Here is a 25,776-nt window from a genome sequence, read left to right as displayed (position 1 = left end):
GTCTTAATAACTGGGGGTATTATGATCAGAGGAAGGTTAAGTTTAAAATAAAAATGTTTAAATGTAATATATTTTTCTCCTGGTCCTTATTTTAAATGGGTCTAAAAAAATATCAATAATTATCGATATTGACCGATATGAAACACTGATATCGTGATACAGTTTTCAGCCATATCGCCCAGCCCTACTTGACACAGATGCTTATAGTTTTCACAAAGTTTCTGCTTACACGATTAGTTTTAATTGACTTTGGGTCATAATTCAGGGTCTGAACAACTGAAAGAACTCAAGGAATTGAAATATTATGTTTAAAAACTTTTTGAAGCTTTTTGTGAAATATGTTTAACATTTGCTCATTTTCTATCCCAATTTCAGGGTCAAGTGTCGACCTTGATTTGGTGACCGTCTGCGGTCACAACCCGTTGTCTGAGAGGGTACTCACACTACCAGACCTTCTGAACCTGCTCTAAGCTCTGGAAATGACACTTTGAGACCTTCCCACTGCATCTGCAACTTCAAGCTGAATCATGCCACCTTGCAGCATCTCAATGGCCCTGAATCCTGCAATCTTATTAAACGTGCCATATTCAATGCTTTCTGACCTCAAGTAAACCTTTCAGAGCCTTAAAATATGACCGGTTCCCAATTACGGAAAGGTCAATTGGTACCTAATGACAATCAATATTGTGTGGTGACCATCAAAAGCCATGAAGGATGACATTACAATTAACGACAACATAATAAATTCAAATCCAAATTCAAATAACAGACTTACATACATGAATTGTGATAGAAACCCATTTTTGGTTTTAGGACAATTTTCCACTCCAAATGTTGACTAATATATATTATTCAGACAAAACCTAAATTCAAGCATAAAAATAACTGAAAATTAAATATAGTGCTAAAAAAATGTGATTATTTCATAATATCACAAACTAACCTTTGTGGTTAATAACTATCGTATTAATAGAGAATTAGAGAATTGAGTAATACCATACTGAGTACAATACTAATTTGCATATCAGTACACACACTAAATTAATTTACATACCTGTCAGTAGTTTAAAAGACCGTTCAAATAAAGGCTTCGCTTTAAAATAACCCACGATTCCTCTTGCTGTTATGAGCGCCGCCATTTTTATTTATTTTTTTTATTTTTTTATTTTCAAAACATTTAAACTTTATGTGAAATGCAGGCCTTTGTTTACTGTTAAAAAAGGATAATACGTGCATGTATGTATATTTGTACGGTAAACATATAGAAAGACAATCAAATCGAATCAAATCAATAAAGCCGGGATTGGAAAATTATTTATGTAATTAATTCAGAAAAGAAAACGTTATCAATGTAGAAGTTTGGTCAGAGAAACCTGGAGAGTGTTCGGTTTGAGATCAAACAGGTTGAGATTAGAGATGAAGTGCACTAGATAGAGATGAAGTGCACTAGTTAGGGCGTCAACGGTGCTAGGGTTAGTGCTACGTAGTGCGCGTGTTTATGCAGGGTAGAGCGGATTGGAATACGGCCCATTCAGGCGTCAGCTGCGTCTCAGCTGATCGGAAGTTCGAGTCGGAGGTGAAGGTGTTAGCGGGGGAGTGATGGTGGACACCGTAGCGGACACACGGAGGCTTTACGCCAAACCACAAAACCTTAACGATGCCTACGGACCTCCTAGTAACTTCCTAGAGATCGATGTCAGCAATCCCGAGACGGTTGGAGTCGGACGGGGCAGATTCACTACATACGAGATCAGACTGAAGGTGCGCCGGCTAGCTGGTTAGCATGTTAGCTTGTTAGCATGTTAGCTCGATGAGTCTCTCTTTGCCATATAATCAAAACCGGGCGATTTGTTAGAGCTTTAAAGAATTATACAGACTAAAGTAACTAGTATATAATGTAATTATAATATAAATCATACTATAAATTAGGTACTCCAGGTTAAACATCGGTTTGTTTATGGCTTGTGTATCAACTTGAACGTATTCGTAAATAACACATATATGAATGGTACCGAATTAGAATAATAAATTAGAATGTTAGTTAAATTAGTTCCCTCACTGTTGACAAGGTCCTTTTCACTTCACTGCACTGTAAACGCATGCTCAGAAAGTCGCGGGATGACGTCACGGGACTAATTTGCCTATTCATGATCTCTAAGCTCTTATTTGCATTTTGATACTGTTTACACGAATAAGGAAAGATTTCATCAGATAAAAAAAAATAAATGAGAACTTTCTGATTCTGAGTTTGTGACCATGTAATTACTAATGTGCGTGTTTTTGTTTTGATGTCAGGAAAGTATTTACTCATGGTTACTATTACTATTCACTTTAATAGTGGTTATGGCGTTGGACTACTGATCGGAAGGTCGTGAGTTCGAATCCCACGTCAACCAAGCTGCCACTGTTGGACCCCTGAGCAAGGCCCTTAACCCTCAATTGCTCAGTTGTATAAATTGAAATAACAATGAAACACACTGAATAAGGGAGTCTGTGAAATGTCAGAAATGTAAAAAAGTATAAGTACACTGTGTAGGACAGATGATTTTGGGATGTGTTAGCCTAGTGTTTAAGCTGGAAGGTTGTGAGTTCGATTCCCAGGTCAACCAACCTGCCACTGCTGGGCCCCTGAGCAAGGCCCTTAACCCTCAATTGCTCAGTTGTATAAATTGAAATAACAATGAAACACACTGAATAAGGGAGTCTGTGAAATGTCAGAAATGTAAAAAAGTATAAGTACACTGTGTATTACAGATGATTTTGGGATGTGTTAGCCTAGTGTTTAAGCTGGAAGGTTGTGAGTTCGATTCCCAGGTCAACCAACCTGCCACTGCTGGGCCCCTGAGCAAGGCCCTTAACCCTCAATTGTTCAGTTGTATAAACATGAGATAAAATGTAAGTCACTCTGGATAAGGGAGTCTGCTAAATGCCGTAAATGTATAACAGTGGACAATAGTGAGAAGTGTTAGCAGCAATTAGTGATAACTCTGTTGTTGTTGATTACCTTCTCAAAACTGCAATTAGTATGGTCAATGTTATAGATTTAACCAAGTGCTTTGTCTGTATATAAACTGAACTAAAGACAGTGTTTGTTTAAAAATAGAGAAGCAGGACTTTACTCCGTACACAATGTGCGCAGCCATGTTGATCTGATGCCACTCGGTAAACTGGTAGTTGATAAAACTACCACAAGCTGATGAGTTGAAATTTTAAGGTTAGGGGTGATGATTTTCTGTGAATTTTACAACAGGTGGAGCATTCATGACAACCAAGTATTCAAAATATTACAACTCGGAAACTCCTGCTTCAAACATTAAACTGTTTGTTGTTGGTGCAAACTTGCTTTCGTATCTTTCACTGTCTCTCTAGTGTCGACACATGCCATGGCAAACAAGGCAACAATTTGCAAGGGTTAAAGTATTAAAGTCAGTGGGTTCAAAAGTTTACTCTCTTCTGGCTTGAGTCACACGCATCTATTGTTTATTTCTGTATGTCTTGTTGGCTCACAAGTCTTTTTGTTTGGATTGTATCAGAATGATTCCCTGAAATGATTCAGAAATGGGCATGCTTAGTAACTTGTTTAACTAAGACTGAAACGGCCTTTAGAAAGCAGTGCAGACTAACTTATTAGTTGGTAAATAAATCTATGAAGTGTGTTTAACATGAAGAACAAATAAGGTTCAGTGACTAGCCGTTGGGAACTATGGTTATTCATGACTGACCGTTGGGAACTATGGTGATTAGTGACTGGTCGTTGGGAACTATGGTGATTAGTCGTTGGGAACTATGGTGATTTAGTGACTGGCCGTTGGGAACTATGGTGATTAGTGACTGGTCATTTGGTGCAATATGTGGTAATACTTCATTGTTCATCGGGAACTATAGTGAATAGGGATTGGTCAAAGGAATATATTCATGATTGTTCATTGGGAACTATGGTGATTAGTTATTGGTCATTTGGAATTATTGTGAATGGTCATTGGGAACAATACTGGTTAGTAATTGGTCATTGGAATTTTTCCCTGGGGATTAATAAAGTATTCTAAATCTGATGATATGTGGTCATAAGTGATTGGTTGTTGGGAATTACGGTGATTAGTGATTGGTCATTTTGGAACCACTGTGATTAATGATTGGTCATAGCAGGGGTTTAGATCATATGTTTACGGTGGTTGCTGGTTTAGATACGATGAATTTTGACCATAGTGGCACACCAAAAACGAGAAGTTAGATGATATGAGAAGATGCTCTACTATCTCAGGACAGGGCACACAGGCAGGTGAAGTGCCAGCTTGAGCTAGGGAGTGCTAGACAAGATTACAACCTTCCACCAAGATTTGTTTTTAGTGAACACTAGACATTGAAGGCTAGCAAAGACTAAGGACATAAAACATACTGTATCAAAATGGCACAATACTGGTACTCAGGTACTCCACCAATTAGGGAGTACAGTACCCTCCCTCTAATGAAGAAGAAGAGTACAATACTGAGAGCAAAAGGGTACTGTACTCAACTCCAAGCAAGGAAGAGGGTATTGTACACATGGCTTGAGGAAAATGATCTAAACTCCTGTCATAGGAGTATGCAGTTATTTGTGGTTGGACATTGGTAATTATGGTGGTCATTGGAAACCATGGTGATCGCTATTGGCCAGTTGGAATTATGATGATTAATGGTTGGTCATTGGGAACTATAACCATTAGTGATTGGCCAGTTGGAATTATGGTGATTAGTGGTTGGTCATCGGAAACTACGGTATTGTTTCCAGCTAAAAAAAAAATCTTTACAGAATATCTCATGAGTTCAGAGTAATCTTAGTCACACAGTTTTCACTAAGATCAGCTGAATGCTCCGAGGGTGCATCATGGGAAACGACGCATGACACCCGACACCACCACAACCACACCCCCACCTCCACCACCAGAGACACACTAACAGTAAACTTTCAGTTGTGACTAATTTTCATTTTATTTATTTATTTTTTTTTAAATTATGTTATTGACTGTGTTGGTTCCAGGTGTGTTCAGTTTGGGTCTCCAGTGTTCTCACATACATACAGTATCTGAAAGACAAAAAACAAACCTCCCGTTTGTGTTGTTCCCTTATAGAGAAAAGGTTTAGAGAAAGTGTTTGTGCAGTCAAAGGAATTATTTTATCAGCAGTGAAAAAAACCTGTGGAAGAAATGCAGCGGCTCTGAGGGACTCGTACACGATTAACAATTACACTGAGCAAATGTTCGCAGATTATCATTAAGTCAACACCATGCGTTAAGAGGGGGGTGTAAACTTTTGAACGGGATGATCGGTGCGAATTGTCTTCTGGGAAAATATCTTTTCTGGCGCCTGAAGGGAAATCTGAATGCAAAAGAAACAAAATGTTGAGACCGATTATCCTGTTCAAATGTTTACACCCCCCTACCCCATTCAGCCTTCAGTGATGATGCTTGGTCCCATTCTGTGCTGGCTTGCGCTTTCTCTCTCTCTCTCTCTCTCTCTCTCTCTCTCTCTCTCTCTCTCTCTCTCTCTCTCTCTCTCACTCACACACACTCACTCACTCTCCTGCTCACACACACACACTTTCTCTATTTCACTCAGTCACTCACTCTTTCTGTCTCTCGGTCTCTCATACACACACACATACACTCTCTCTCTCTCTCTCTCTCTCTCTCTCTCTCTCACTCACACACACACACACAAACACTCTCTCTCTCTTTCTCTATCTCTGTCTGTCGCTCTCTCTCTCATTTTCTCTGAACAGCACCTTTAACTCGACATAACTTAGAATTTCACCTGGTCAGATGTCTTTGAGAGAGAGAGAGATATTTTTTAAAGGATCTTGATTAGGTATCAGGTAGCTGTTTTCAAAATAGTGATGAAGTATTGTCGGTCTTGCTGTGAAACCGCTAAACGAACAAGAAGTAATTTTGTTCCTGATGCGGCCTTTACTTCAGATTGTAGCTGATGAGTTTTGACAGACGCTTTTGTGTTTGACGACGAAGGGACGGACTGATGGAGGGATGGATGGAGGGACAGACGGACTGGCGGCGTGCGGGCTGCCTTCTTTTCCTATAGTATTTATAGCTTTCCTCTTCCTACAGTGCGACACGTTGGCAGCCATGAGCCTGAATCTAAAGCTACTGTACTTGATTAGCGTGTAATAATTAGCATATGCGTGTAATCAGCATTATTGTGTGCCAGGGAGCCCGCGCTGACCCTGCTTTGCATGAGGGAGTGCCCCTCTCATTCGGCTCTCTCGGTACCGTCGTTCCCTTTGCTCTGTCGACAGAGAACGACATCAGAGCTGTCAGTTTTTTTTTTAATAATAATTTACTTGTGTGCCAAAAGAGGTGAGCGTGATCGGTGAAGTTAACAGCAAACTCGTGCATTAATTGAGTTGAGTTTCATGTCCCACATCTCAGAGATGATGGTGCGTGAGTGTGCGTGAGTGTGTGTGTGCGTGCGTGCGTGCGTGCGTGTGTGTGTGAACGCCTGCCTTCTTAATCCGCTCATTGAGAGAGGCGTGGAGTGAATGAGTGGTGATGGTGAAGCCCATTTGAACCCCCTTCACCAAACTTACCCCCTACTGAAGAACCCCCCACCCCCACTCCACCCCAAAAGCACCCCAATACCCTCCCAACCCCTCCCCCCCATTTTCTTTACTTGTTGTCTCTAAGATAAATTCGAAAACAGGAAAAGTTGGTACTGTTTAGAGTCAGACATTTGCAAGACTCTTTTACGGCAAAGCGTCATTGTGGGATCTGCTTGTTTGTTTGTTTGTTTGTTTGTTCGTTGTTCATTTGTTTGTCGGACAGCGGTAGATCTGGTGTTGCAGTCCGTGTAAATTTTCTTTTTGAAGAATTTTGCAATGAATACGAATATTTTGAAATAATGAGAATGGACCGTGATCTAAAAAAAAAAAAAGAAAGAAAATAAACTGCTAAAAATGTATCAGTCATCAAAGTGGATTGTGCTTAATTAAAAATAAATAAAATAATACTGTCATCGCTAATGTACTTTATTGTTAGGTGATTTTTCTTTTTTCTTTTTTTTTTTTTTAATTAAAGGCAGATGCCAAAAAAGTTAGCTTGAAGTGTTTGACACTATATGACCTGGACTATCTGTTTTGCGCTCTCTCTCTCTCTCTCTCTCTCTCTCTCTCTCTCTCTCTCTCTCTCTCTCTCTCTCTCTCTCTCTCTCTCTCTCGTGCATGTTTACAGAGTAAAAAACTGGAGCAGAGCGTCGTCTGACCCAAAAAAAAAGCATGGGAGAGGACTTTGTTTACAGACAGGAGAATCCGCCCCCGTCGGCCCCCGTCCTTCTTTCTCTCACCCTTCCTTTCACCTCCACCTCTTCATCCCTCTTTCATTCTTTCCTCCATTTCCAAAAAAAAACCCCTCTCTCTTTCTCTTACTCTTGGCCATTAATAAAAAATAGCTTGCTTGCCTAGGCTGTCAGTCCCAGTCAAGTGTAATCCAAAGTCTACAGCATCCTCCCCGACAACTATTTTAATGGTAATGGGGGCCATATTGTATCAAGGCTACCATATCCTACTTGAGATGACAGTATCAAAAGTGGGAGTTGATGCTATGGGAACAAAGCGAGGGAGCAGCTTTTTGCCAGAGCTAGTTCATGTGAGAGAGAGAGAGAGAAAAAGCGAGAGAGAGAGAGAGAGAGAGCAGAGTGTGAGAGTCTCTAGAGGTAGATTTTGAGAGCGAGAGACAGAGAGAGTGGGGGGTAGTGGTGGGGGGGTTTGTAAGCATCAAGTGCGAGTGCTCTTATTGTCCCTCTCCTCATCTCTTTGGAGATATGATGCGATGAGATGGCATTGTGCATCCATTTTCCTGCTACTTTTATTTTGAAAAAGAGACCGAGAGAAGGGCCGGTGAACCCAAATGCGTTCTCTTAAACTTGACTCGACGCGGCCCACTAAAAGCTAATGCATAGCTGGCGCTGAACCCCTTACAGTGAGCACAGTGACCTTTCAGCACAGGTTTTCTCTCTCTTTCTATCTTTCTCTCTCTCTCTCTCTCTCTTTTCCCACTCCCCTCACTTCTCCTCCTAATGAGGACACGCCATTGTCCCCCCAGCACACACATGCATCTCTGGGGGGGATTAAATATAAGAGGAGGGAGACCCCTCTCCTGGGATCGGTGTAAGCCATGTGGAGGCTTTTAACAGTTCTGAGGAGAGACTGAAAGAAGAAAGAAGCGCTTTTAGTACATATATCAGACAATCCGCTATTTTGGGTTGATGTGTATAAAATGGACGATCTCCTTCTCTCCGTTAGTGCCGTCGTTCTGTCGCTTTTTGTCCCCCCTTTCTTTTTCGAAATGATAAAGTTTGGTTTTGTACATGACTCTTGTTTGCAGTCTGTTTTCTTCCTCCAGTTAGTTTCTGTGGTGTTCTACGACCCCGATGGACGGCACATAACAGGCTTTTGTTTGTTTGCTTGTTTGTTTGTTCTAAAGGCGTATAGCTAGCCGGTTACCTATGGAAACTTTCCGCAAATATCGAGACGATTTAAAAAAAACAAAAGAAAAAGAAAAGTGAATTCCATCACGTTGATGAAACAGTCGGAAGGTACCACAAGGGTTATTTTCTCCTCGTCAGAACGTTCTTTTTGTTGTGTCTTTATGGTGTCTTTTTATCCACCTGACACTTTTTACCAACTTTAACCAAACACCAAACGTGGAAAAAAGATTTGCAGCATAAACGTTTTTACAAATTTTTTGCAATTTAATTATTTTTTTTTTTTATTACATTTATTTATTTGAACATTTTTGTTCTTTATATATGTAATGCTTTCTCTGCGAGCTTTACTCATGTTCCACACAAGAAAGGAAGAGGCTGAACACGTCTCGGAAAATCTCAGTTTCCTCCGAATGTCTCTCGATTTTGCGTTAGTTTCTTTTTAATATCTCCAAACTCTGAATCAGTTGTGGAAGACAGAAATGAGCAGGTTTCTGATAAACTGAATAAACAGCTTTGGTTTTACTCGACCAGCAGAATGTATTGAAAGTGGAAGTGGGCTTGTGTGGGCGTGGTTAAATCTTCTCGAACCAATCAGGGTCTTTGTTGTGCTGTTTTGTTTGCTGTTTTTTTTGTTTTTTTTTTACATTTGGTTGGGGTTTTGAACAAGATCGTCAAGGTTAGGAAAACTGGGAAGAGCCAAGATAGACGCCGGTGGCTGTACTAAAGACGCATAGATTAATGCGAACTGAACAGGCAACCTGTTCTAGGTGAATCCAGGTACGGGTCGCGCTCCAGTTTTAGTTTCTTTTGCTTGTTTTCTTTGGCCATATAGCCTTAGACCCGTCTGCTTCCGGACTGAATGAAATGGGGGGAAAAAATTGACTTTAAAATTAAAAGCCTGTAGTCAGGGTTGCCAGGTTCTGTGAAATCCTATCTTCAGCTCAACTGTACAAAAATATTTTAAACTACCGAATGTATAGGTCACACTTTCTCCCCTTAGTGTTTACATGGGAGCAAGTTAGGGTTAGGAAATTAGTGAGCATTCCAGATTCACAACAACTAGGACCTGGCAACCCAGATCAATTCAAGTGGCACAAAAAAACTCATAAATTTTGAAGAAAAAAGCTGAAATGGCTTTTAATTTTTGGCTTTAAATGAGAGCTTTAGGCAGCACCTCTTTAAACCCCATCCCAGTGAGACACATCTGTATTGAGTTTCTCTGAGATGCTTGTTGTGTCCCGGACAAATACACACACACACACACACACACACACACACACACCCTTGTATAGTGTCTGTGTGTGTGCTTGTGTTTTAGTGTACCTGCTGGGATGACCTGAGGATTAACTTCTTTTCTAAGAAGAAAGCGCAGCCAATTGATTATTTCAGAATTCTTTTTCTTTTTATTTGAAGGATTTACATCTAAAACGTTCGTTTCATTCTTATTCGCTAATTATTGAACAGAATCTTCCGAATCTTTATATCCGTAAAGCATCAAGGTTGCTGAAACTGATTTTGTATTTTGTGTGTGTGTGTGTGTGTGTGTGTGTGTGTGTGTGTGTGAAATTTTCCTCCTCTTTATGGAGTTCTGAGGAAAAGGAAATACGTAGCAAGGAACAAGCTTCAGGTGAAGAGAGTAAAAAAAAAAAGGGGTGGGGGGTTGGGGGGATAAGGCTGGTAAAAGCTAGAGCAAGGTTTGAGGGAAACAGGATGGCTGTGTTTCATCAATGTTGTTCATTATAAACAAAGCTGAAGAGGCGCTCTCAAGGGTGAGGACTGACTTATTATATCATTCAGAGGGATGAGGACGAAGATGGCATGATGAAGGACCAGGGCTTGATAAGGGATACGATTCAGCCTTCTATTTTCAATTAGGGGCCTCAGGAACATTTTTGAGTATTATTTTTGTCCCCAATAAACAGATGGTCAAAACATTTTGCAGATCGAGACTTTCTTTTATCTTTCTCTGATTGATTAATGTTTGTGTGTGTGTGTGTGTGTGTGTGTGTGTTCTCAGATTTTTCACCTTGCGCTATTTTTCTGCATATTGAACGCCACTTACTTGATACCACGTGTCCGAAAACTGCTCAGAATTTCAGTTTCAGTCGTTCTTATTTCCGTGCATCACCGATGACTCCCTGTTTGTGTATCACAGGCTGATATTGATTGATTTATTTATTTGTTCATTTGTTTATTTTTCTCTTCTTGTCCTCGTCAGACCAACCTTCCCATCTTCAAGCTGAAGGAGTCGTCCGTCAGGAGGAGATACAGCGACTTCGAGTGGCTCCGATCCGAGCTGGAGAGAGAGAGCAAGGTGAGCGAAAGAAGAGCCCATGGTCCTTTCTAAGAAGGAACACTTCTTTGAAGTTACATTAAACAGTCTGTTACACTAAACATATTTACAAAATGGAGTATTTTTAGTCCTCCGCTTAATAACAACGTGACTTAAGCCGTCACCGTTGATGATGAAACACCGGTGGGTTCAAATTAACATTAATAAACAGAATTTAATCAGCGGCAGCTGTTAAATATTAAGAGACGACAGTTTAATATTGTCTGTAGTGTGTTTGTAGGAAACATGGGATCAGGGTGATATAATAATATTCATAATAATAATAATAATAATAATAAGCAGATGGTGTATGGACATGTTGGAGTTCAGTTTTCTATAGATATCTTTAAAATTTTGAAATTTCCTGGTTAGAAAAGTTCAATATCGTTACAATTAGTGGTGGAAAAACATCTCGCGCACGTTGTGTCCTCCTCACAGCGTCGCTTTGGGTCAACATTCGTGACGCCAATTTCAAGAAATCCCCAAAGATTGAATTTACGGTTTGTGATGGAGGTGAATACTGAATAAAAGTAAAACACAGATGACGACACGCTCCCCAATACTGGATGCAGACATAAATTCCATGCATAGGATTTCGTGTGTACGTACGTTGATCAGATGCGAAGTCCAAACATCTGACGTGGCTCAGTTACATGTGTTGACGCCCACAAAACTCCATAAAACAGACAGCTTGGAGCATGAAATGAAGAATCAGCGTAAAGGCCGAACGACAGAAGTGAAAGATATTTGTCACCTTTATGTCGATAAACTTATTTTATAATAAATTATTTTGATTACAATCAGAAGAACTGAATCCTCCCATCAGCTACAGGGGTTTGTGTACAGTCCTAAGTTTCTTGATTTTATTTGTCTTCATTTCTAAATTTGTGTTGGCTTGCTTTCTTCACTTTTCATGTTGTTTAATTAATGGCAATGAAATGATTCGATCGATTTTCACTAAATGTTCTGGTTGGCGCTTTACGTCCCTGATTTAATGCTTTATACATTATAACATCATAAACATCATCAAAAATAAGCAGTTTGACCTCCATGGTATATTCCAGATATAAAAGCGCAGAAATCCATGCAGATTAGATTAGAAGTCGGGGCTTAGATTAGTTTGTGTTCTTACGCCTGTACTCAGGAGGCTACAAAGGTTTTTTTTTTCTTTCAGATTTAAAGGAGTTTCAGTAATAAAAACATTCATCCAAAGCAATTTATTTCATGTTTGTGTGTGTCAGGTGGTTGTTCCTCCTCTGCCAGGGAAAGCCCTGTTCAGACAGCTCCCGTTTCGTGGAGATGACGGCATTTTCGACGACTCCTTCATCGAGGAGCGACGGGCAGGTCTGGAGCAATTCCTCAACAAGTAGGTGTGAAAGTGTTCAAGAACCAAACACAAGTCAGATGTTCAGGTGCAAATTGATTTTACACCATTGATTTTGCTACTCGAATTTAGTTTGTGGTTGGTTTTTTTTGTTTTTGTTAAGATTTCTATATTTGCAAATCAGTCATTACAGATCGGATCATATTATAGCCAGAAATCTCACAGGGAAGTTTTCAAAGAAAAAAAAAAAAGTTGTCCTTTTGTGTTGTCTCATTCTTCCCTCCGTTCTTTCGGTTGCACTGTACAGTCCAAAAAGAGTCCTTATTTCCTGGTAGTTGTGAAAACATGTCATTTGGCCACAGCTGCGAGTCCAATCCTGTCGGTCCAAATGTTCTAAATGATGATGATTATTATTTAAATCCTGAAACTGAGCTCTCTTTGCTTTTTTCTCTCATTGTGTCAGCGACAAAGAAGCTCCGTAGCAGGGTCGCAGAAAACGCGCTGGAATGCTTGTAAAAGCTTGTAAAAGAACGAGCAGTAACAATACTTCTTCCTCTCCCGAAGTTAATCTGAAGTTTCTTAGGTTGAAGTTAAACAGAGGATCAGATTTCTTTACAAGCCTTGCTGTCAGCTGATATCTCTACTTTCTACACTCCTTTTTTTTATTTTCTTCTCTGCCGTCCCTCATAATTACCCACCGATGGATCGAAACTGATGAGAGGCCGCGAGTGCACCCAGCTTTACTTTTTTACATTTGTTTTATTTTCGCTGTGTAATTTATGATAATTGCGAGTGAAATTACAGGCGCGCGCTCCTCTTCCCCGCAGGATGTTACGTGCACCCGTGCTTATTTTTGATCCGAGGTGTCGTTCCCCCACCGGCTCAGACAATAAAAGTTACAGTGCGATTGTAATTATTTGCTTTGATTGCAGACTTTGCCTGTTATCTTTGTTTCATGTGCAAATGTGTCGCCGCTACCTGTTTGAATTTTAATACGAACTGAGCCGCTGCAAATTAGGTTTGGAGACGGAAGCAATACGCGAGTAATTAAGACAGGGTTTTTTTTTCTTTCTCCGTTTTTTTTTTCTCCTTTTCCCCCTTTCTTAACAAAAATTCCTGAATTAAATGTCATTGTTCATCGTTAATAGCACTTAGGGGTCCACGCGCTCGTTGCGCTTTATAGACGCACAGCGCACGCATGCATAAGCGTCGCTGTGTGATTACGTGCAATCGAGATGATCTGTGTTTCCATTTTCGGTAAACACCCACCATATCAGCTTTGCCTTAAGTTGGGTAGTTTTGCAAGTTGGAAAAAAAATTTAATACTGACATTAAGACAAACTCTTGATATATTCACGGCGTTATTACGATATATTATGCCAAATGTGTAGTCATATGAATGGTTAGTGTTCCACTACATCTTGTCCTCTTCATCCTTCTTAACAGTTAGAAACTTAACTGTAGAAACCAGAAAAAGATATGCCAGCTATGAGGCGCCAATTAATTCGAAGATGCACTTTGCGGAAAGCTAAAAGGGGTGAAAATTCGATTACACACACATTCGATAATCAAATTCTTCTGATTTTCTGGTTATATGTACAGGAAAGTCACAAGCAGATAACATCAGATGGTGATCACCTCTCTAAAATAAACCAACATAAAAAAAAAAACAGGTGGGAACAAATATGTGTACACCCTGAAATTGCCGTTAAATGTTGAACTGGTTCTGGTAAAAATAACTTGAAATAAATGTACGTTTATCAGTCACATTGATTTGGAGAGATTATGGCCGCCTTTTCTTTTCAAACATTGTTTCAGCTCATCGATGTTTGAGGACATTCGTTTATACACCGCTCTGATAAGATCTTCTCTGGGGTCATGACAGATTATTGCCGTTATTTCTTGGCGTGATGTAGACAAACACATGATTGCTCCAGAACACCAAACTGCCAAAAGATAAACTAATCTTCTGCATTACAGAGTTCATTAGAAACACCTGGCTGTAATTACTTGCCTAATGATCATGTAAGGAAGAAGGGAAGAAGGGTGTACTTATTTCTTCCTTCATCTGCTTTCTGAATGTCGGTTGTTGCCACCTGAGGTTATTTGTTTGTTTATATATCGTCGCTGTCGGGCGGAATCCTCGTATCTCCAAAACCGTTATTTTTCAGGAAATTAAAAAAACACAGTACCTTATCTGCAGTGCACAGGGTTTAGTCCACGTTGCAGTGGATTGTCTTGCGCTAAATTCCTGTCCTCAGCACCAGAACTAGCGGGGGTCAAGATTTTTTTTTCTTTGAGCCCAGTGTTTTGAAGACATTTACCTCAGAAGACGTGTTGATTCGTTGCGACTCGTCTTGAGGAGAAATATGCCGCGAATCTCTCCCGTGGAGTGAGGAAGAGGTGGACAGTTGAAGTGTCCAATGGAGTTATGAGATTTGCGCTCAAGATATTTTCAAGACTTTAGATTGGTTAATAACTTATAAAAATAACAGACCCACGTGGGGACTGACCAATAGCACCGATATGTGAAAAATATGAAATTGACCAAATTTGGACATACGAGGTTTCCGCCCAACAGCGACGATATGTTGGTGATGAGCACACAATTGTTATTTATACCCTGATGAATAAAATGCAGAATTGAAAGATTGTGTACTTTCTTTTTTCCCCAATGACTTTACATGCAGAATGAACACGACATTAAAGGAAGTCCTATAGTCGAACAGATCCACTTATATGGCAGACACCAAATGATCAAACAGATCCACTTATATAGCAGAGACCAAATATTAGAACAGATCTACTTATATGACCGAGACCACATGATGGAACAAATCCACTTATATAGCAGAGACCAAATGATGGAACAGTTCCAATTATATGACAGTGACCAAATGTTCGAAGAGATCCTCTTACATGACAGTGACCGAATGATCAAACCGATCCACTTATATGGCAGAGACCAAATTTTAGAACAGATCTTCTTATATGACAGAGACCAAATGATGGAACAGAGACACTTATATGGCAGTTACTGAATGAGCGATCAGATCCTTTAATTTGGCAGTGACCGAATGATTTATCAGATCCTTCAATATGGCAGAGACCAAATGATGGAACAACATCCACTTATATAGCAGAGACCAAATGATGGAACAGTTCCAATTATATGACAGTGACCTAATGGTCAAACAGATCCACTTATATAGCAGTGACCGAATGATCAAACAGATCCACTTATATAGCAGTGACCGAATGATCAAACAGATCCACTTATATGGCAGAGACCAAATTTTAGAACAGATCTTCTTATATGACAGAGACCAAATGATGGAACATATCCACTTATTTGACAGTGACTGAATGTTCGAACAGATCCTCTTATGTGACAGTGACCGAATGATTGATCAGATCCTTTAATATGGCAGAGACCAAGTGATGGAACAGATCCACTTATATAGCAGAGACCAAATGATGGAAAAGATCCACTTATATGCAGAGACCAAATGATTGAACAGATCCATTAATATGGCAGAGACTCACCGTCTCTTTCTTTCTTACTTTCCCTTTTTTCCCCTACGTTCTCTGATGAGCATGCTGATTATGTTACAGCTTAATGGCTGCATCCCAAATGACGTACTCCACACTTGCACTATGCACTTTAGTGTCTACGGTATAAAGGGTTGTATCGTAGAAAAAGCCAGTAGATGGTGAATGATGTTGAACACTTGTAACGCACCTCTGCTAGGTTAAGAAAAACACGTTGTCGTCGGCCATCTTTAAAATATTTTCTCACCTGACTTCAGCGCCTGTTAGCCCTGCCCTCCTTTCACTATGTAAGCCGAGCTTGCAGCGATGCAGCAGCGCTTTAATCCTTTATTCAGCACTGGTCTAAATAAACTCTCCAACAGATCAGGCTCCAAAGATAATAAAATATTACAGATCTTTCTCCTAAATGGCGTTTCACCGTGAAGTTTTCCTGTGGTGTCTGTTTTCATCACCACCTTATTAATTTTGTGTTTCCTGATGTGTCCTCGTACCTGTAACCTTTGACTAAACTCTTTTCTGTGATTCATTCTCAGAGTGGCTGGTCATCCGTTGGCCCAGAACGAGCGTTGCCTGCACATGTTCCTTCAGGACGAATCTTTGGATAAAAACTACACTCCCTCCAAAATCAGACACGCCTGAACCTGGAATCTGCACACGACATGACTCGTCTCGTCCGACCTGAACTCCTCTTCACTTGGGATTCAAAAACAAGCAGAAAGCAAGAAACTTCTGAACCATTCACACTGCATATGGTCCTGAGCCCCCAAAAAAAGCCTCTGACGCTCAAACATCTCTCTGTAGATTGAATCATCAAAACTCTGTCACTACAGATCACTTTGTTCTCTCGGATTAAACCGATAATCGTCTCTAAAGCGTAGACGAAAACGAGGCGTCTCATCTGTTAGGTTTGCGGATATCATGCTAGCTTAAAAGCGACACTAACTTTTTAGAGGCTCAGGATATTTTTGCAAGAAAACAAAACACACAAACCAAAAAGGTTTCTATATATATATATACTTGCAAACGTTATGACTTAATTTACTGTCATTGGAATTAATTCTATTTTTCTTTAACTGGCTTTAATCTTTTCAGGCACTTTCTTTTCTTTCCCCCCCCCGTCTAACACTTGCACTACTCTTGAGAACACAAAGCTAGGACTCTTCTTTCTCTCACGGAGCAAAAAACTTGTCGCCTCTCCGACATGAAGTCGTGTGAACTGTAAGAACCATGCAGCTGAGCTGAGCCTCAATGAATTGCTTTGGTTTTGGTTTTATCTCTAATTGAAGTCCATGTAAACACAAAAAGGCTTGCTCCCTGATTTGTATATTGCTGTGCCATTATTTGTTTCTGAAGGTTTTCCAATAAAACTGTTGACACACACAAACACACACTCCTCTCAGCCTGTAAGTGTTTCTCATTCACCCACATACACACACACACACTTTTGTTTTTGATTAATGTCTCATAGTTACATTGTTAGATGTTGTGTCTAAAACGCACGAATAGTAACTAACGCCAAACCCGCTGAACAGCTACAAGGATTGTCGGAACGATCGTAAAACAGACTTTGCGGATGATTGGTGTTAAAAAAAAACAAAACACAAGGCTCGTGCAAAGAAACATCCGCAGTCTGTTTCATCATCGCTACGATTGTATACGAAGCTGTTTGGCGAGTCTGGCGTGCCGTCATCCTCCATCGTATAATCTGGTTTTGAGAATACACAGTCAGGATAAGAACATGTACAGTGGTCTCTTCCAGAATGACTCCACCCCCATCCACAGGATGGAGTGATAAAAAAAGAAGGAACTTCTTGGATAGGAAATGGATCCTGTAGAGCTCCAGAGATTTGGAAAACCTCTCCCAAGACACAGTGAAGCGGTGGCTTGTTGTGGGGGGAAAACTTTAATGAGATTCTATATTTTTTGTATTTATTCATATCCTTTTTATTGACGTTCTTCTACAGATTGCCTAAGAGAAAAATATCAGAATATTTGATAATACACACACCCACTGGCCACTTTAGCACTAATACCTGTACATGGTGGCTACAGTCGCTGTAGGTTCGCTGCAGGTTGTCCACTTTGGGTGACGCTGACAGTACCTTCTGATGGTAGCCTCAGATTCCTGACCTTAGCTAACGAGTACATTTGTAGCCTGATGGTTTGGCATGTGGTCCAGTTTCAGATGCTTCTATGGGTATGTGACCGATCTCTTGCGTTAGCAAAAGGTAACTGAAATCCTTATATTTTAATGTGCTTTGCCACCACTTGATTGACTGGTTGGGTACCTGCACACATGTATGTTATAAATCCGAAGACATGTGACATGCTAAGGTAATAGCCTTGTACAAGACTTGCAAGTGGATTGTAGATTGTTGATAATATTTACAAATTGGCTTCAGCTCCATCGGAAAGAGACTCGGTGAAAGGTGCGTCTGTTTGGTTCCAGTAACCTTGCGGTTCGTTCCACGCCATTGCAGACCACATTAAAGGAAGAAGCTAAATTGGATTGAACATTGTCATCTGCAATCATGATTCTTTCCATTGTGCTGCTCCTCTATCCAAAAATGAAGATTAAAAAATGCAATTTGGCCAAAGCCCTTGATTTATCAAAGAGTGCTTGAAGCCCGAGGAACAGCAACTTAACTCAAGGTCTGGGTGTATTGTAGCTCTGATGGTTCAATATGCACTCCAGGACAGACATGAACCTCTCTATGTCCTTGTTTAGCGTGAGCTTAGAGGTGGGGGGAGATGTGGATCTTTCACCGCACAAGATCGAGTATACCGAACTCAACCCGATCATAAAATAAAAAAAAAATTACAGGATTCAAAAATCAGGGTTAAATATTTAACAAAGCTGCAAGGCAACAGATTAATATTCAATATTTATTCTAATATTTAGACAACTTTTCACAAAATTATTACTTTTTACAACAAGGAATATATTTACAAACTACAAAAAAATACAAGTGCTGAACATGTTTCTGGATGTGTGTTAGTAACTACTCAACATTAAAACAAACAAACAAACAAACAAAAAAAAACAGAAAATGGCAGTTTTATGTTTTTTTTAATGGCATGGAAGAGTGACGTCACGCCACAGCCATCGTTAGCTCCATCCAAACCTGCAGCGTATCCGATTCAGGATGTAGCTTCACCGTTCATCTATCATCCAGTTTCGCTGGAGCAGGGACGAGAGAGATGTGCGCTAAATAATAGGGATGAGTGAAATGAGAGCTTTGATTATTTCCTTTATTTTTCTGGGGTCCGATCTAATCCGAATCACAGAGCTGAGGAGATCAGGGGTCAGTATTTAGTTAAAAGAACAAATGAACACCTAAGTCGTGTTAATCACTAGAAGAAAGTCAAATTCTCATAACTGTGATTGTGATTCAGGACGAAGTACAATTTTTTGTAACAAATGCATTTCTCATGTTTTTTTTTCCACTCCTGACGACTTCAGTACGAGCTCTAGCGACGTTCGGTTTGGACCGGAAAAGAGACGTAGTGCTTTCACCCATTTGTATTTCAATCAGATTAGATGCACGAGCCTTTGGTTTTCCAGCAAAGGAACTGAGATGTTCTCCTAATCATCATCACCTCATCACCTGGCTAATGTCTCCAGGTGCATCTGAAACGACTCCATCAAGAAGTCTGCCAAGCCATTTGGATTCAATCTCTCTCTCTCTCTCTCTCTCTCTCTCTCTCTAAAAATCACTTTTGGTTTCTGCCATAGCTCTCAGTCACAACGACAGAAATAAAACCAAAAAAACAAACAAACAAAAAAAAGCATTGGTAGAAAAGCTCATTGGTCTTCTAGAGACTGTAACGATGAGAACTCATTATTGTGATTGTACATATCTGAGTCCACCACATAATTTAAAAAAAAAAAAAAAAATGTACATTTTTGGGGCAAATCAATCAAGAAGGTTATCTCAATAAGTAGATTGGAAAAGATTAGATTGGAAATTAGTCACAAAGTATCCTGTAGTCCACAGTGTAACATTTTTTTCTCAACACTGAACAGAACTTCAGTTCAGCCACCAGTCTTTACAGCATAGAGTTTCTCCAGCGTTTCCTTTTTTAACGCTGTCTGCTGTAGATGATGTTTCCAGATGTTTTCCTTAAAGCCGTTCCTTTTGGTACAGTACGTCGTTTCTGTGCTTCTACATTGTCACTTTTGCAGAGTCCTCTTAGTTGGAAGAGAAAGAGCTTAAATGTCGCTTGATTTGTACATGTCAGAGAGAAGCCGCGTGATGGGCACGTTTCCGATCGTCTTCCTGAAGAACACTTCTTCGATTGTCGACGCACTGACTGAACGCAGCGCGGGCAAAAGCAGCAGCAGCTTCCCGAAGCGGCATGGCTGAGTTGGGTACCTACAAGGAAAAGATGCAAGATCTTTAGAAATAATGCCTGATTCTGATTGGTCTGCATAGTTTACATGATCTGTGTTTCCATAGAAACCACTTATTCATGAGCATCAACAGATTTTTTTTAAAATAAATTTCTAATTGCTGATTGACATGATGACATTTATTCAGCATTTGAGAAAGGAGTCTCCAGTGTCAGCTAACTGCTGTTAACATTTGCTTCACCCTTCTGCCTCATGCATCGCTCCAACCCTCTGGTGATTAGTTTCCTTTGTCAGCAAACCCCTTAATCCCCCACCCCCACCCCCACCATACCCTTACTCAGGACATTGTTGTGTTGTACCTGGTGTGGATGTAGCTGTTGAGCGTGAGCTGTGCTTCGTCCTGGAGCGCCGCAATTCCGCTGGCATTTCGAAAACTCCTCAGTTCGGCACCGCTGTGCGTTGGAACTATGACGCAAACCAAGCAAACAAAGCACCTTTAGTAGGCTATTGATGCAAATTAGTACATGTACAAATCATGCAATACATTCCATTTTTTGGTAAAAATGTTGGAGATGTTTATTTTATGACTTCTGTTTCATACTTTTGCAGCAACTAAATTTTTTTGGTACAGAACAGTATTTGTATGTCATAGAGCATAGAGATGCTCCATAAAGCCACACAAACTGTACCTGACGCAATAATGCCCTCAAACCAAACACCAAATTTTTGTTGGTTACTGATTACTGCTTTTGAGAGTGTTCTATTATATTTATTTATAGATTGTTTTTTATTATTATTCATTTTAAACATGTTGATGCATGAACTGTATCAATATAAGCAGGGACTTTTTCGAGCTAAAACCTACCAGCTTTAAAGGTAACAATGCACTTGAGGCATGCAAATTCCGTCGCATCCAGTCGCAGCTGCCGGAAACGCGTCACCACTTCCTGCAGAGCCTGGATCTCTGAGACCACCTTGTTTAACCTCTGGGAGTCCGTGTTTTCTGTGGTCATCCCTGAAGGAACACAGGATATAGAAGGAACTGTGAGGAGCTTGGCGATTATGTAGTTATGAAATAAGTGTGTGCGTAAAATTGAAAACAGAGTCATTCTAATGCTTCATATTTAATATACATTGAGTATTCATTTTTACCTGAAACAGCAAGCAGAGTGTTTGAGTCCACTGGAATGGACCACTGTGCTACACCCAGAACAAACAGCTCTCTCCAGGCATCTTCTAACAGGATCAACTGCATCACAATAATGTTCATGAAGTGAGACTCCAAAAACTGACTGTGTAGATTTCTTTATTTATGAAGTGTGCCTACCTGATCTTGTAAAGGGAGTGTGGAGAAAGCGGGAACGCTCTTGGCCCATTTGATGCTCATAAACAGGAGGCGTGCGGCTGATTCGCACACAGACTCCGTGGCCACTTCGTACAGATACATGGGTGTGCCATTGACTTCATGTGGATACTGAAGAGGACATGAGATGATAATAAGCTGAGAAAAATTCAGGTTTTTTCACACACACTCATTCACACACACTCACTCACACTCACACTAACACACACACACAAACTCACACACACGCACACCCACACACACTCATTCACACCCAAGTGTATATCTGGCTTACTTTAGGAGTGGGTTGTGCGAGCCCCACCATGCCCTGGCGCTCCGGTGTGCTCGGTAGCGTGTTTAATTCCAGACTATGAGTCTCGAGTTGAGTGACTGTGGTGAAGAAGTGCAGCCCCGGGATGGACGTGTTGGGAAAGTGTGACGAAGATCCGTTCACTTCCTTGTGGCCCCGAAAGTAAAGCGCCACTTGCTTGCGGATGGTCGACGTCCTCGGGCCTCTCTCATGCTGCACGGCTGTTCGGGGGAAATTCAGCATGCAGGGTGGGGGGAAAAAAACAAATAGCTCGTATTAAATATATTCTTTTCTGTACACATTGATTTCAACGCATCATTTTATTTTTCCACAAGCAAAGATCATTAGTCTGTTCACCGTCTTTATTCATGTTCACTTCCAGGCATCTCTTTAAGCGACACGCGCGACACTGGTTCCTGTGCGTCTTATCCACCGGGCAGCCTCCCTAAGTGCAATAAAAAATAACAAGAAAGGAATTAGAGAAGCAAGGGATCCGAGAGAGAGAGAGAGAGAGAGAGAAAGAGAGAGAGAGAGAGAGAGAGAGAGAGAGAGAGAGAGAGAGAGAGAGAGAGAGAGAGAGAGCACAGAGACATCTTTCCTTCCTTAGGGGAGGGAGACACTCCACAGGTATGGGGGAAATGGTGCAGTAATGACGGCCATTGACTCGCTCCCCTGCCGCTTGGCCAATAATCTCATTCCCGCCTACTGCTCTCCAAATCCAGCCAGTTAGATTGGATTACACCTGTTACACTAGACGGACCAAAGGGCTCTCAAAGGCACGGGAGGAGGCTCACTTCTTGCTTAATCTTCCAATTATGAAAATAGACGCAACCTCTTCCTTCCGGGGAACTGGAGGGGCTCAAATTACATAATGCGCTCTTTGCTTAAGAAAAAAATAGAAAGAAGGTCGATGAGGATCCGAGTCTCACCTGAGTGCCGGATTTGCAGACGTATGTTCTGTTTCTCCTTATGCTCCTTTTAAAGAATCCGGAGCATCCATCACATGCGTAAACTCCGTAGTGTTTCCCTGAACTTCGGTCTCCACACACTTTACACGGGATATCCAGAATCCGACCTGGGAATGAATAATAATAATAATAATAATAATAATAATAATAATAATAATAATAGAACAAAATAAATAAATAAGAATAACAACAACAACAACAACAACAATAATAATAATAATAATAATAATAATAATAATAATAATAATAATAATAATAATAAAAGTTACGTTCTCATCATTCAACTAATATCTAGAATGCAGATGTCAGGTGAGTTTGTATACGCGTAGCGCATAAAGTCATAATAATAAACGAAAATAAAACTTGTCTGTACGATCGTCCCATGTGAGACCTGCCTAAACACACGTTCCTTTGATGACCAGCTTTGTGTCTGTGGGAATCCAGGCCCCGCGCTGATGGTGCGTTTTGTTGAGGTTAGCGCCGTGCCGCAGGTTTCCAAATAAAACAATGGCGCGCGCACAAAGGCGACATTAGGGAAAGTGTTAACTTAATGATTTCACCCCATTGAGCCTCGTCTGACTGGACCAATCTGAACAAACTGCCAGTGCTGCTTCATAATGAAGCTCGACAGCTGCTTTTCTGCGCGCGGTCTCTGGGCCCCGCGGATTAGAGGAGTGACACAGCGGACCGAGAGTCAATACGCGCCTCCAATGAAGTGTATGCAAATGAGGATGAAGTAAATGAAAATTGTGATGTTTTTTTTTCTTCGTGTGTTGTATAAAACTTTCAGCTCCCCCTCCACCTCCTCCCGTATTTAAATCCGTTAATGGAGGTATATTTGCATGTATATGGGGAGGGAGTGGGGGTGTTGTTTAGAGAAACGGCCGTGTAATTACTGACATATGTCCACCTGCTCATTGATTTCGCACTGACCCGTCCTAAAAACGGTAGCATGGGAATTCAGAGGAAGCTCAGCAAGCATTCAGTGCAAAACAATGACTTTCGGCTTTCTGCTATTTGGAGAAATCCCTTTTTAAATTATAGTTCGTTCCAAAGTAATTTCCATGAAATTATTTGCATTTAAAAAACAAATAAAGAAATTTTTTACAAATTTGATCCTTTATTGTAACTGCAACTATAATAATCATAATGAGCATAATAACACTCATCTTTAAATGTTATAGTTTTAAGTAGGTTCAAGCGATGCTACAATTATTCTACAAAGTAATCTTTGATTCAAATGAAACCAAAAAAAAAATCCTAAAAAAAAAAAAATCTTAAATATAATAAGAATACAAGAATGATTGTATTGAGGGTTCTTAGAAATTAGGCAGGAATAATGCGGTATATTATTATTATTATTATTATTATTATTATTATTATTATTATTATTATTATTATTATTATCACATGCTTCTATTTTGATGATCAGATATATATTATCATGTTCTTTAAATGTACATTCATCACCCACCGTTAAAAAACAGCTACAGAATGATTGCAACTTTTTCTAGACTTGCAGAACATTTTTAACGACGCCGTCGTCAGCATCACACGTCATTATAATTAAGTTATAAGTGTAGATAAGAAAGATGTGCATCATTATGTACATCTTTTTCCCGTCAGTGTTACAGAAGGCGAGTTTGTTTCATGTGTGTGTTGCAAACTTTCCCGACATGGTGCCGTATTTACTCCAAGCCACTTCCCAGAGATCACTTTTGTTTTCAGTCACCAGCTTCAGGGTTCAGGGGTTTAGGTGCAGCTGCGAATTTAGGCCTGAAATTTGCTTTTTTATTATTATTATTATTATTATTATTATTATTATTATTATTATTATTATTATTATTATTATTAATGAATTAAAAAGTACACACACAGAGAGACTATCATGAGGATGTAACGAACTGTGAACTCCAAAAAGCTTAGAAAGTCTATTTATAATTTCTATAATTTCCATTTCTATTTATTAATTGACGAACAATTTTTAACGGTCTTAAAGAGTTTTAGCTCAAACGATTTTTGAGGAAATAGTGCTTTTAAATGCTTAAACTTTTGTCTGGAGGTTGTCAGTAATTTACGGCTGATTCACTTTTTTACCCCATTACGCGCACCATTTATTATTTAAAATCGAATTACGCACACAAATGAACCGGTTATACTCAGTACATAATTAATTTAAATATATTTAATTATGTATGATATTAAAATATATAATGTATGTATGATAGAAGTCTATTTTTATACAGAGCCTTTGAGAAATAGTGTAAAAATGTTTTAGGATGATTTCTGTAGAATGCTAATTGTTTTGTTTATTTATTGTTCGTGTTTTATTATTGTTATTTTTATTTTTTTTTGCACGTGTAATTTCATTTCCTTGAAACAAATTGACAGGTGCACACAAATATCCAGCATGCACACAGGATCCCTAATTAAGCAAACCAGCTTAGGCAATTATCAGTGTATCAACTTCAATGGTCGTTAAACCAAAAGTTAATAATGATGAGACTTTTCGAAATGAGAAATCTTAAGAAAGCGATTTCATCCCAGTGCACCTTATAATAACTCATAAAAGATAAATAAGTTCGAATTTCACAATCATTGTACAGAATATCCTAGTTTAAATTTAAGCCAAAAAGAATATTGAAAGGAAAAAAGTTTTAGCCATTCACAAATACTGCATTAGTACAATTTATAACATGGAATCGTGTTAGATGTCATATAACAATCAATAGAATTATTTTCCTGTTTGAATATTATATGAACGAACAAATATATAAGGAGTTAATTTCACCTATTAGAGTAAGTGTAACTGTAGAGTTTGTGTGAAGAGAGTAAAAGTAGATTACTTACTGGATTTGACATTTAAAATATCCAAACAGCCACTTGTTGAACTGGCAGCTTTGCTCATCCTGGCCTTCTGTTTTTCTTTCCCTGATATCAGGAAACTCTTTCAACCGCTGAGATTTCAATGAATTAAAAGAAAAACAATTTTTTATTTTAAATAAAAAAAACTATATACTCAATTGGATTGTGCTGGATTATTCAGCAGGCAGGTCTCTTAAGTCTGCTTTTATTTTTATTTTTAACCAGTCTTCTCTTTTCAGACCCCTTTTTTCCGCTCT

The 25,776-nt window shown here is 39.6% G+C and overlaps 3 protein-coding genes across 6 annotated transcripts in view; 1 reads left to right on the top strand and 2 right to left on the bottom strand.

Moving 5' to 3' along the window:
- afg1lb (AFG1 like ATPase b) overlaps positions 1-1,584 on the bottom strand; it is a 30,953-nt gene extending 29,369 nt beyond the window's left edge. For all 3 annotated transcript variants that reach the window (XM_060882814.1, XM_060882817.1, XM_060882815.1), the window contains exon 1: positions 1,055-1,584. In XM_060882814.1, the coding sequence (XP_060738797.1) occupies positions 1,055-1,139 (85 nt within the window). In that variant the 5' untranslated portion in view covers positions 1,140-1,584. The remainder of the gene's footprint in view (positions 1-1,054) is intronic.
- On the top strand, positions 1,548-17,068 carry snx3 (sorting nexin 3). Its single transcript, XM_060882818.1, has 4 exons — positions 1,548-1,761; positions 10,691-10,786; positions 12,046-12,170; positions 16,214-17,068. Exons 1-4 carry the CDS (start codon positions 1,600-1,602, stop codon positions 16,317-16,319), a joined length of 489 nt encoding a protein of 162 aa, XP_060738801.1. The 5' UTR covers positions 1,548-1,599; the 3' UTR covers positions 16,320-17,068.
- Positions 17,069-19,597: 2,529 nt separating this feature from the next.
- On the bottom strand, positions 19,598-25,562 carry nr2e1 (nuclear receptor subfamily 2, group E, member 1). 2 transcript variants are annotated; one of them, XM_060883544.1, is made up of 9 exons: positions 25,505-25,562; positions 22,616-22,761; positions 22,044-22,131; positions 21,672-21,907; positions 21,362-21,508; positions 21,187-21,283; positions 20,900-21,049; positions 20,394-20,499; positions 19,598-20,056 (listed from the first exon to the last, which is right to left on the bottom strand). In XM_060883544.1, exons 1-9 carry the CDS (start codon positions 25,560-25,562, stop codon positions 19,894-19,896), a joined length of 1,191 nt encoding a protein of 396 aa, XP_060739527.1. In that variant the 3' UTR covers positions 19,598-19,893. The 2 variants fall into 2 exon arrangements, with proteins under 2 accessions (XP_060739527.1, XP_060739528.1); XM_060883545.1 differs by having other exon boundaries at positions 25,538-25,562.
- Positions 25,563-25,776: the final 214 nt, after the last annotated feature.

Source organism: Tachysurus vachellii, chromosome 12 (genome assembly GCF_030014155.1).
Source record: "Tachysurus vachellii isolate PV-2020 chromosome 12, HZAU_Pvac_v1, whole genome shotgun sequence".
NCBI classification, from domain to species: Eukaryota; Metazoa; Chordata; class Actinopteri; order Siluriformes; family Bagridae; genus Tachysurus; species Tachysurus vachellii.
This window is presented reverse-complemented; position numbering and strand designations above follow the sequence as displayed.

Coding starts and splice junctions, on each gene's coding strand:
- snx3 (XM_060882818.1), top strand. CDS start 1,600: ATGGTGGACACCGTAGCGGACACACGGAGGCTTTACGCCAAACCACAA. Junction 1,762..10,690: donor CATACGAGATCAGACTGAAG/GTGCGCCGGCTA, acceptor TGTCCTCGTCAG/ACCAACCTTCCCATCTTCAA. Junction 10,787..12,045: donor AGCTGGAGAGAGAGAGCAAG/GTGAGCGAAAGA, acceptor TGTGTGTGTCAG/GTGGTTGTTCCTCCTCTGCC.
- nr2e1 (XM_060883544.1), bottom strand. CDS start 25,562: ATGAGCAAAGCTGCCAGTTCAACAAGTGGCTGTTTGGATATTTTAAAT. Junction 21,908..22,043: donor AGTGAACATGAATAAAGACG/GTGAACAGACTA, acceptor TCCCCCGAACAG/CCGTGCAGCATGAGAGAGGC. Junction 21,050..21,186: donor CACTCTGCTTGCTGTTTCAG/GTAAAAATGAAT, acceptor GTGTTCCTTCAG/GGATGACCACAGAAAACACG.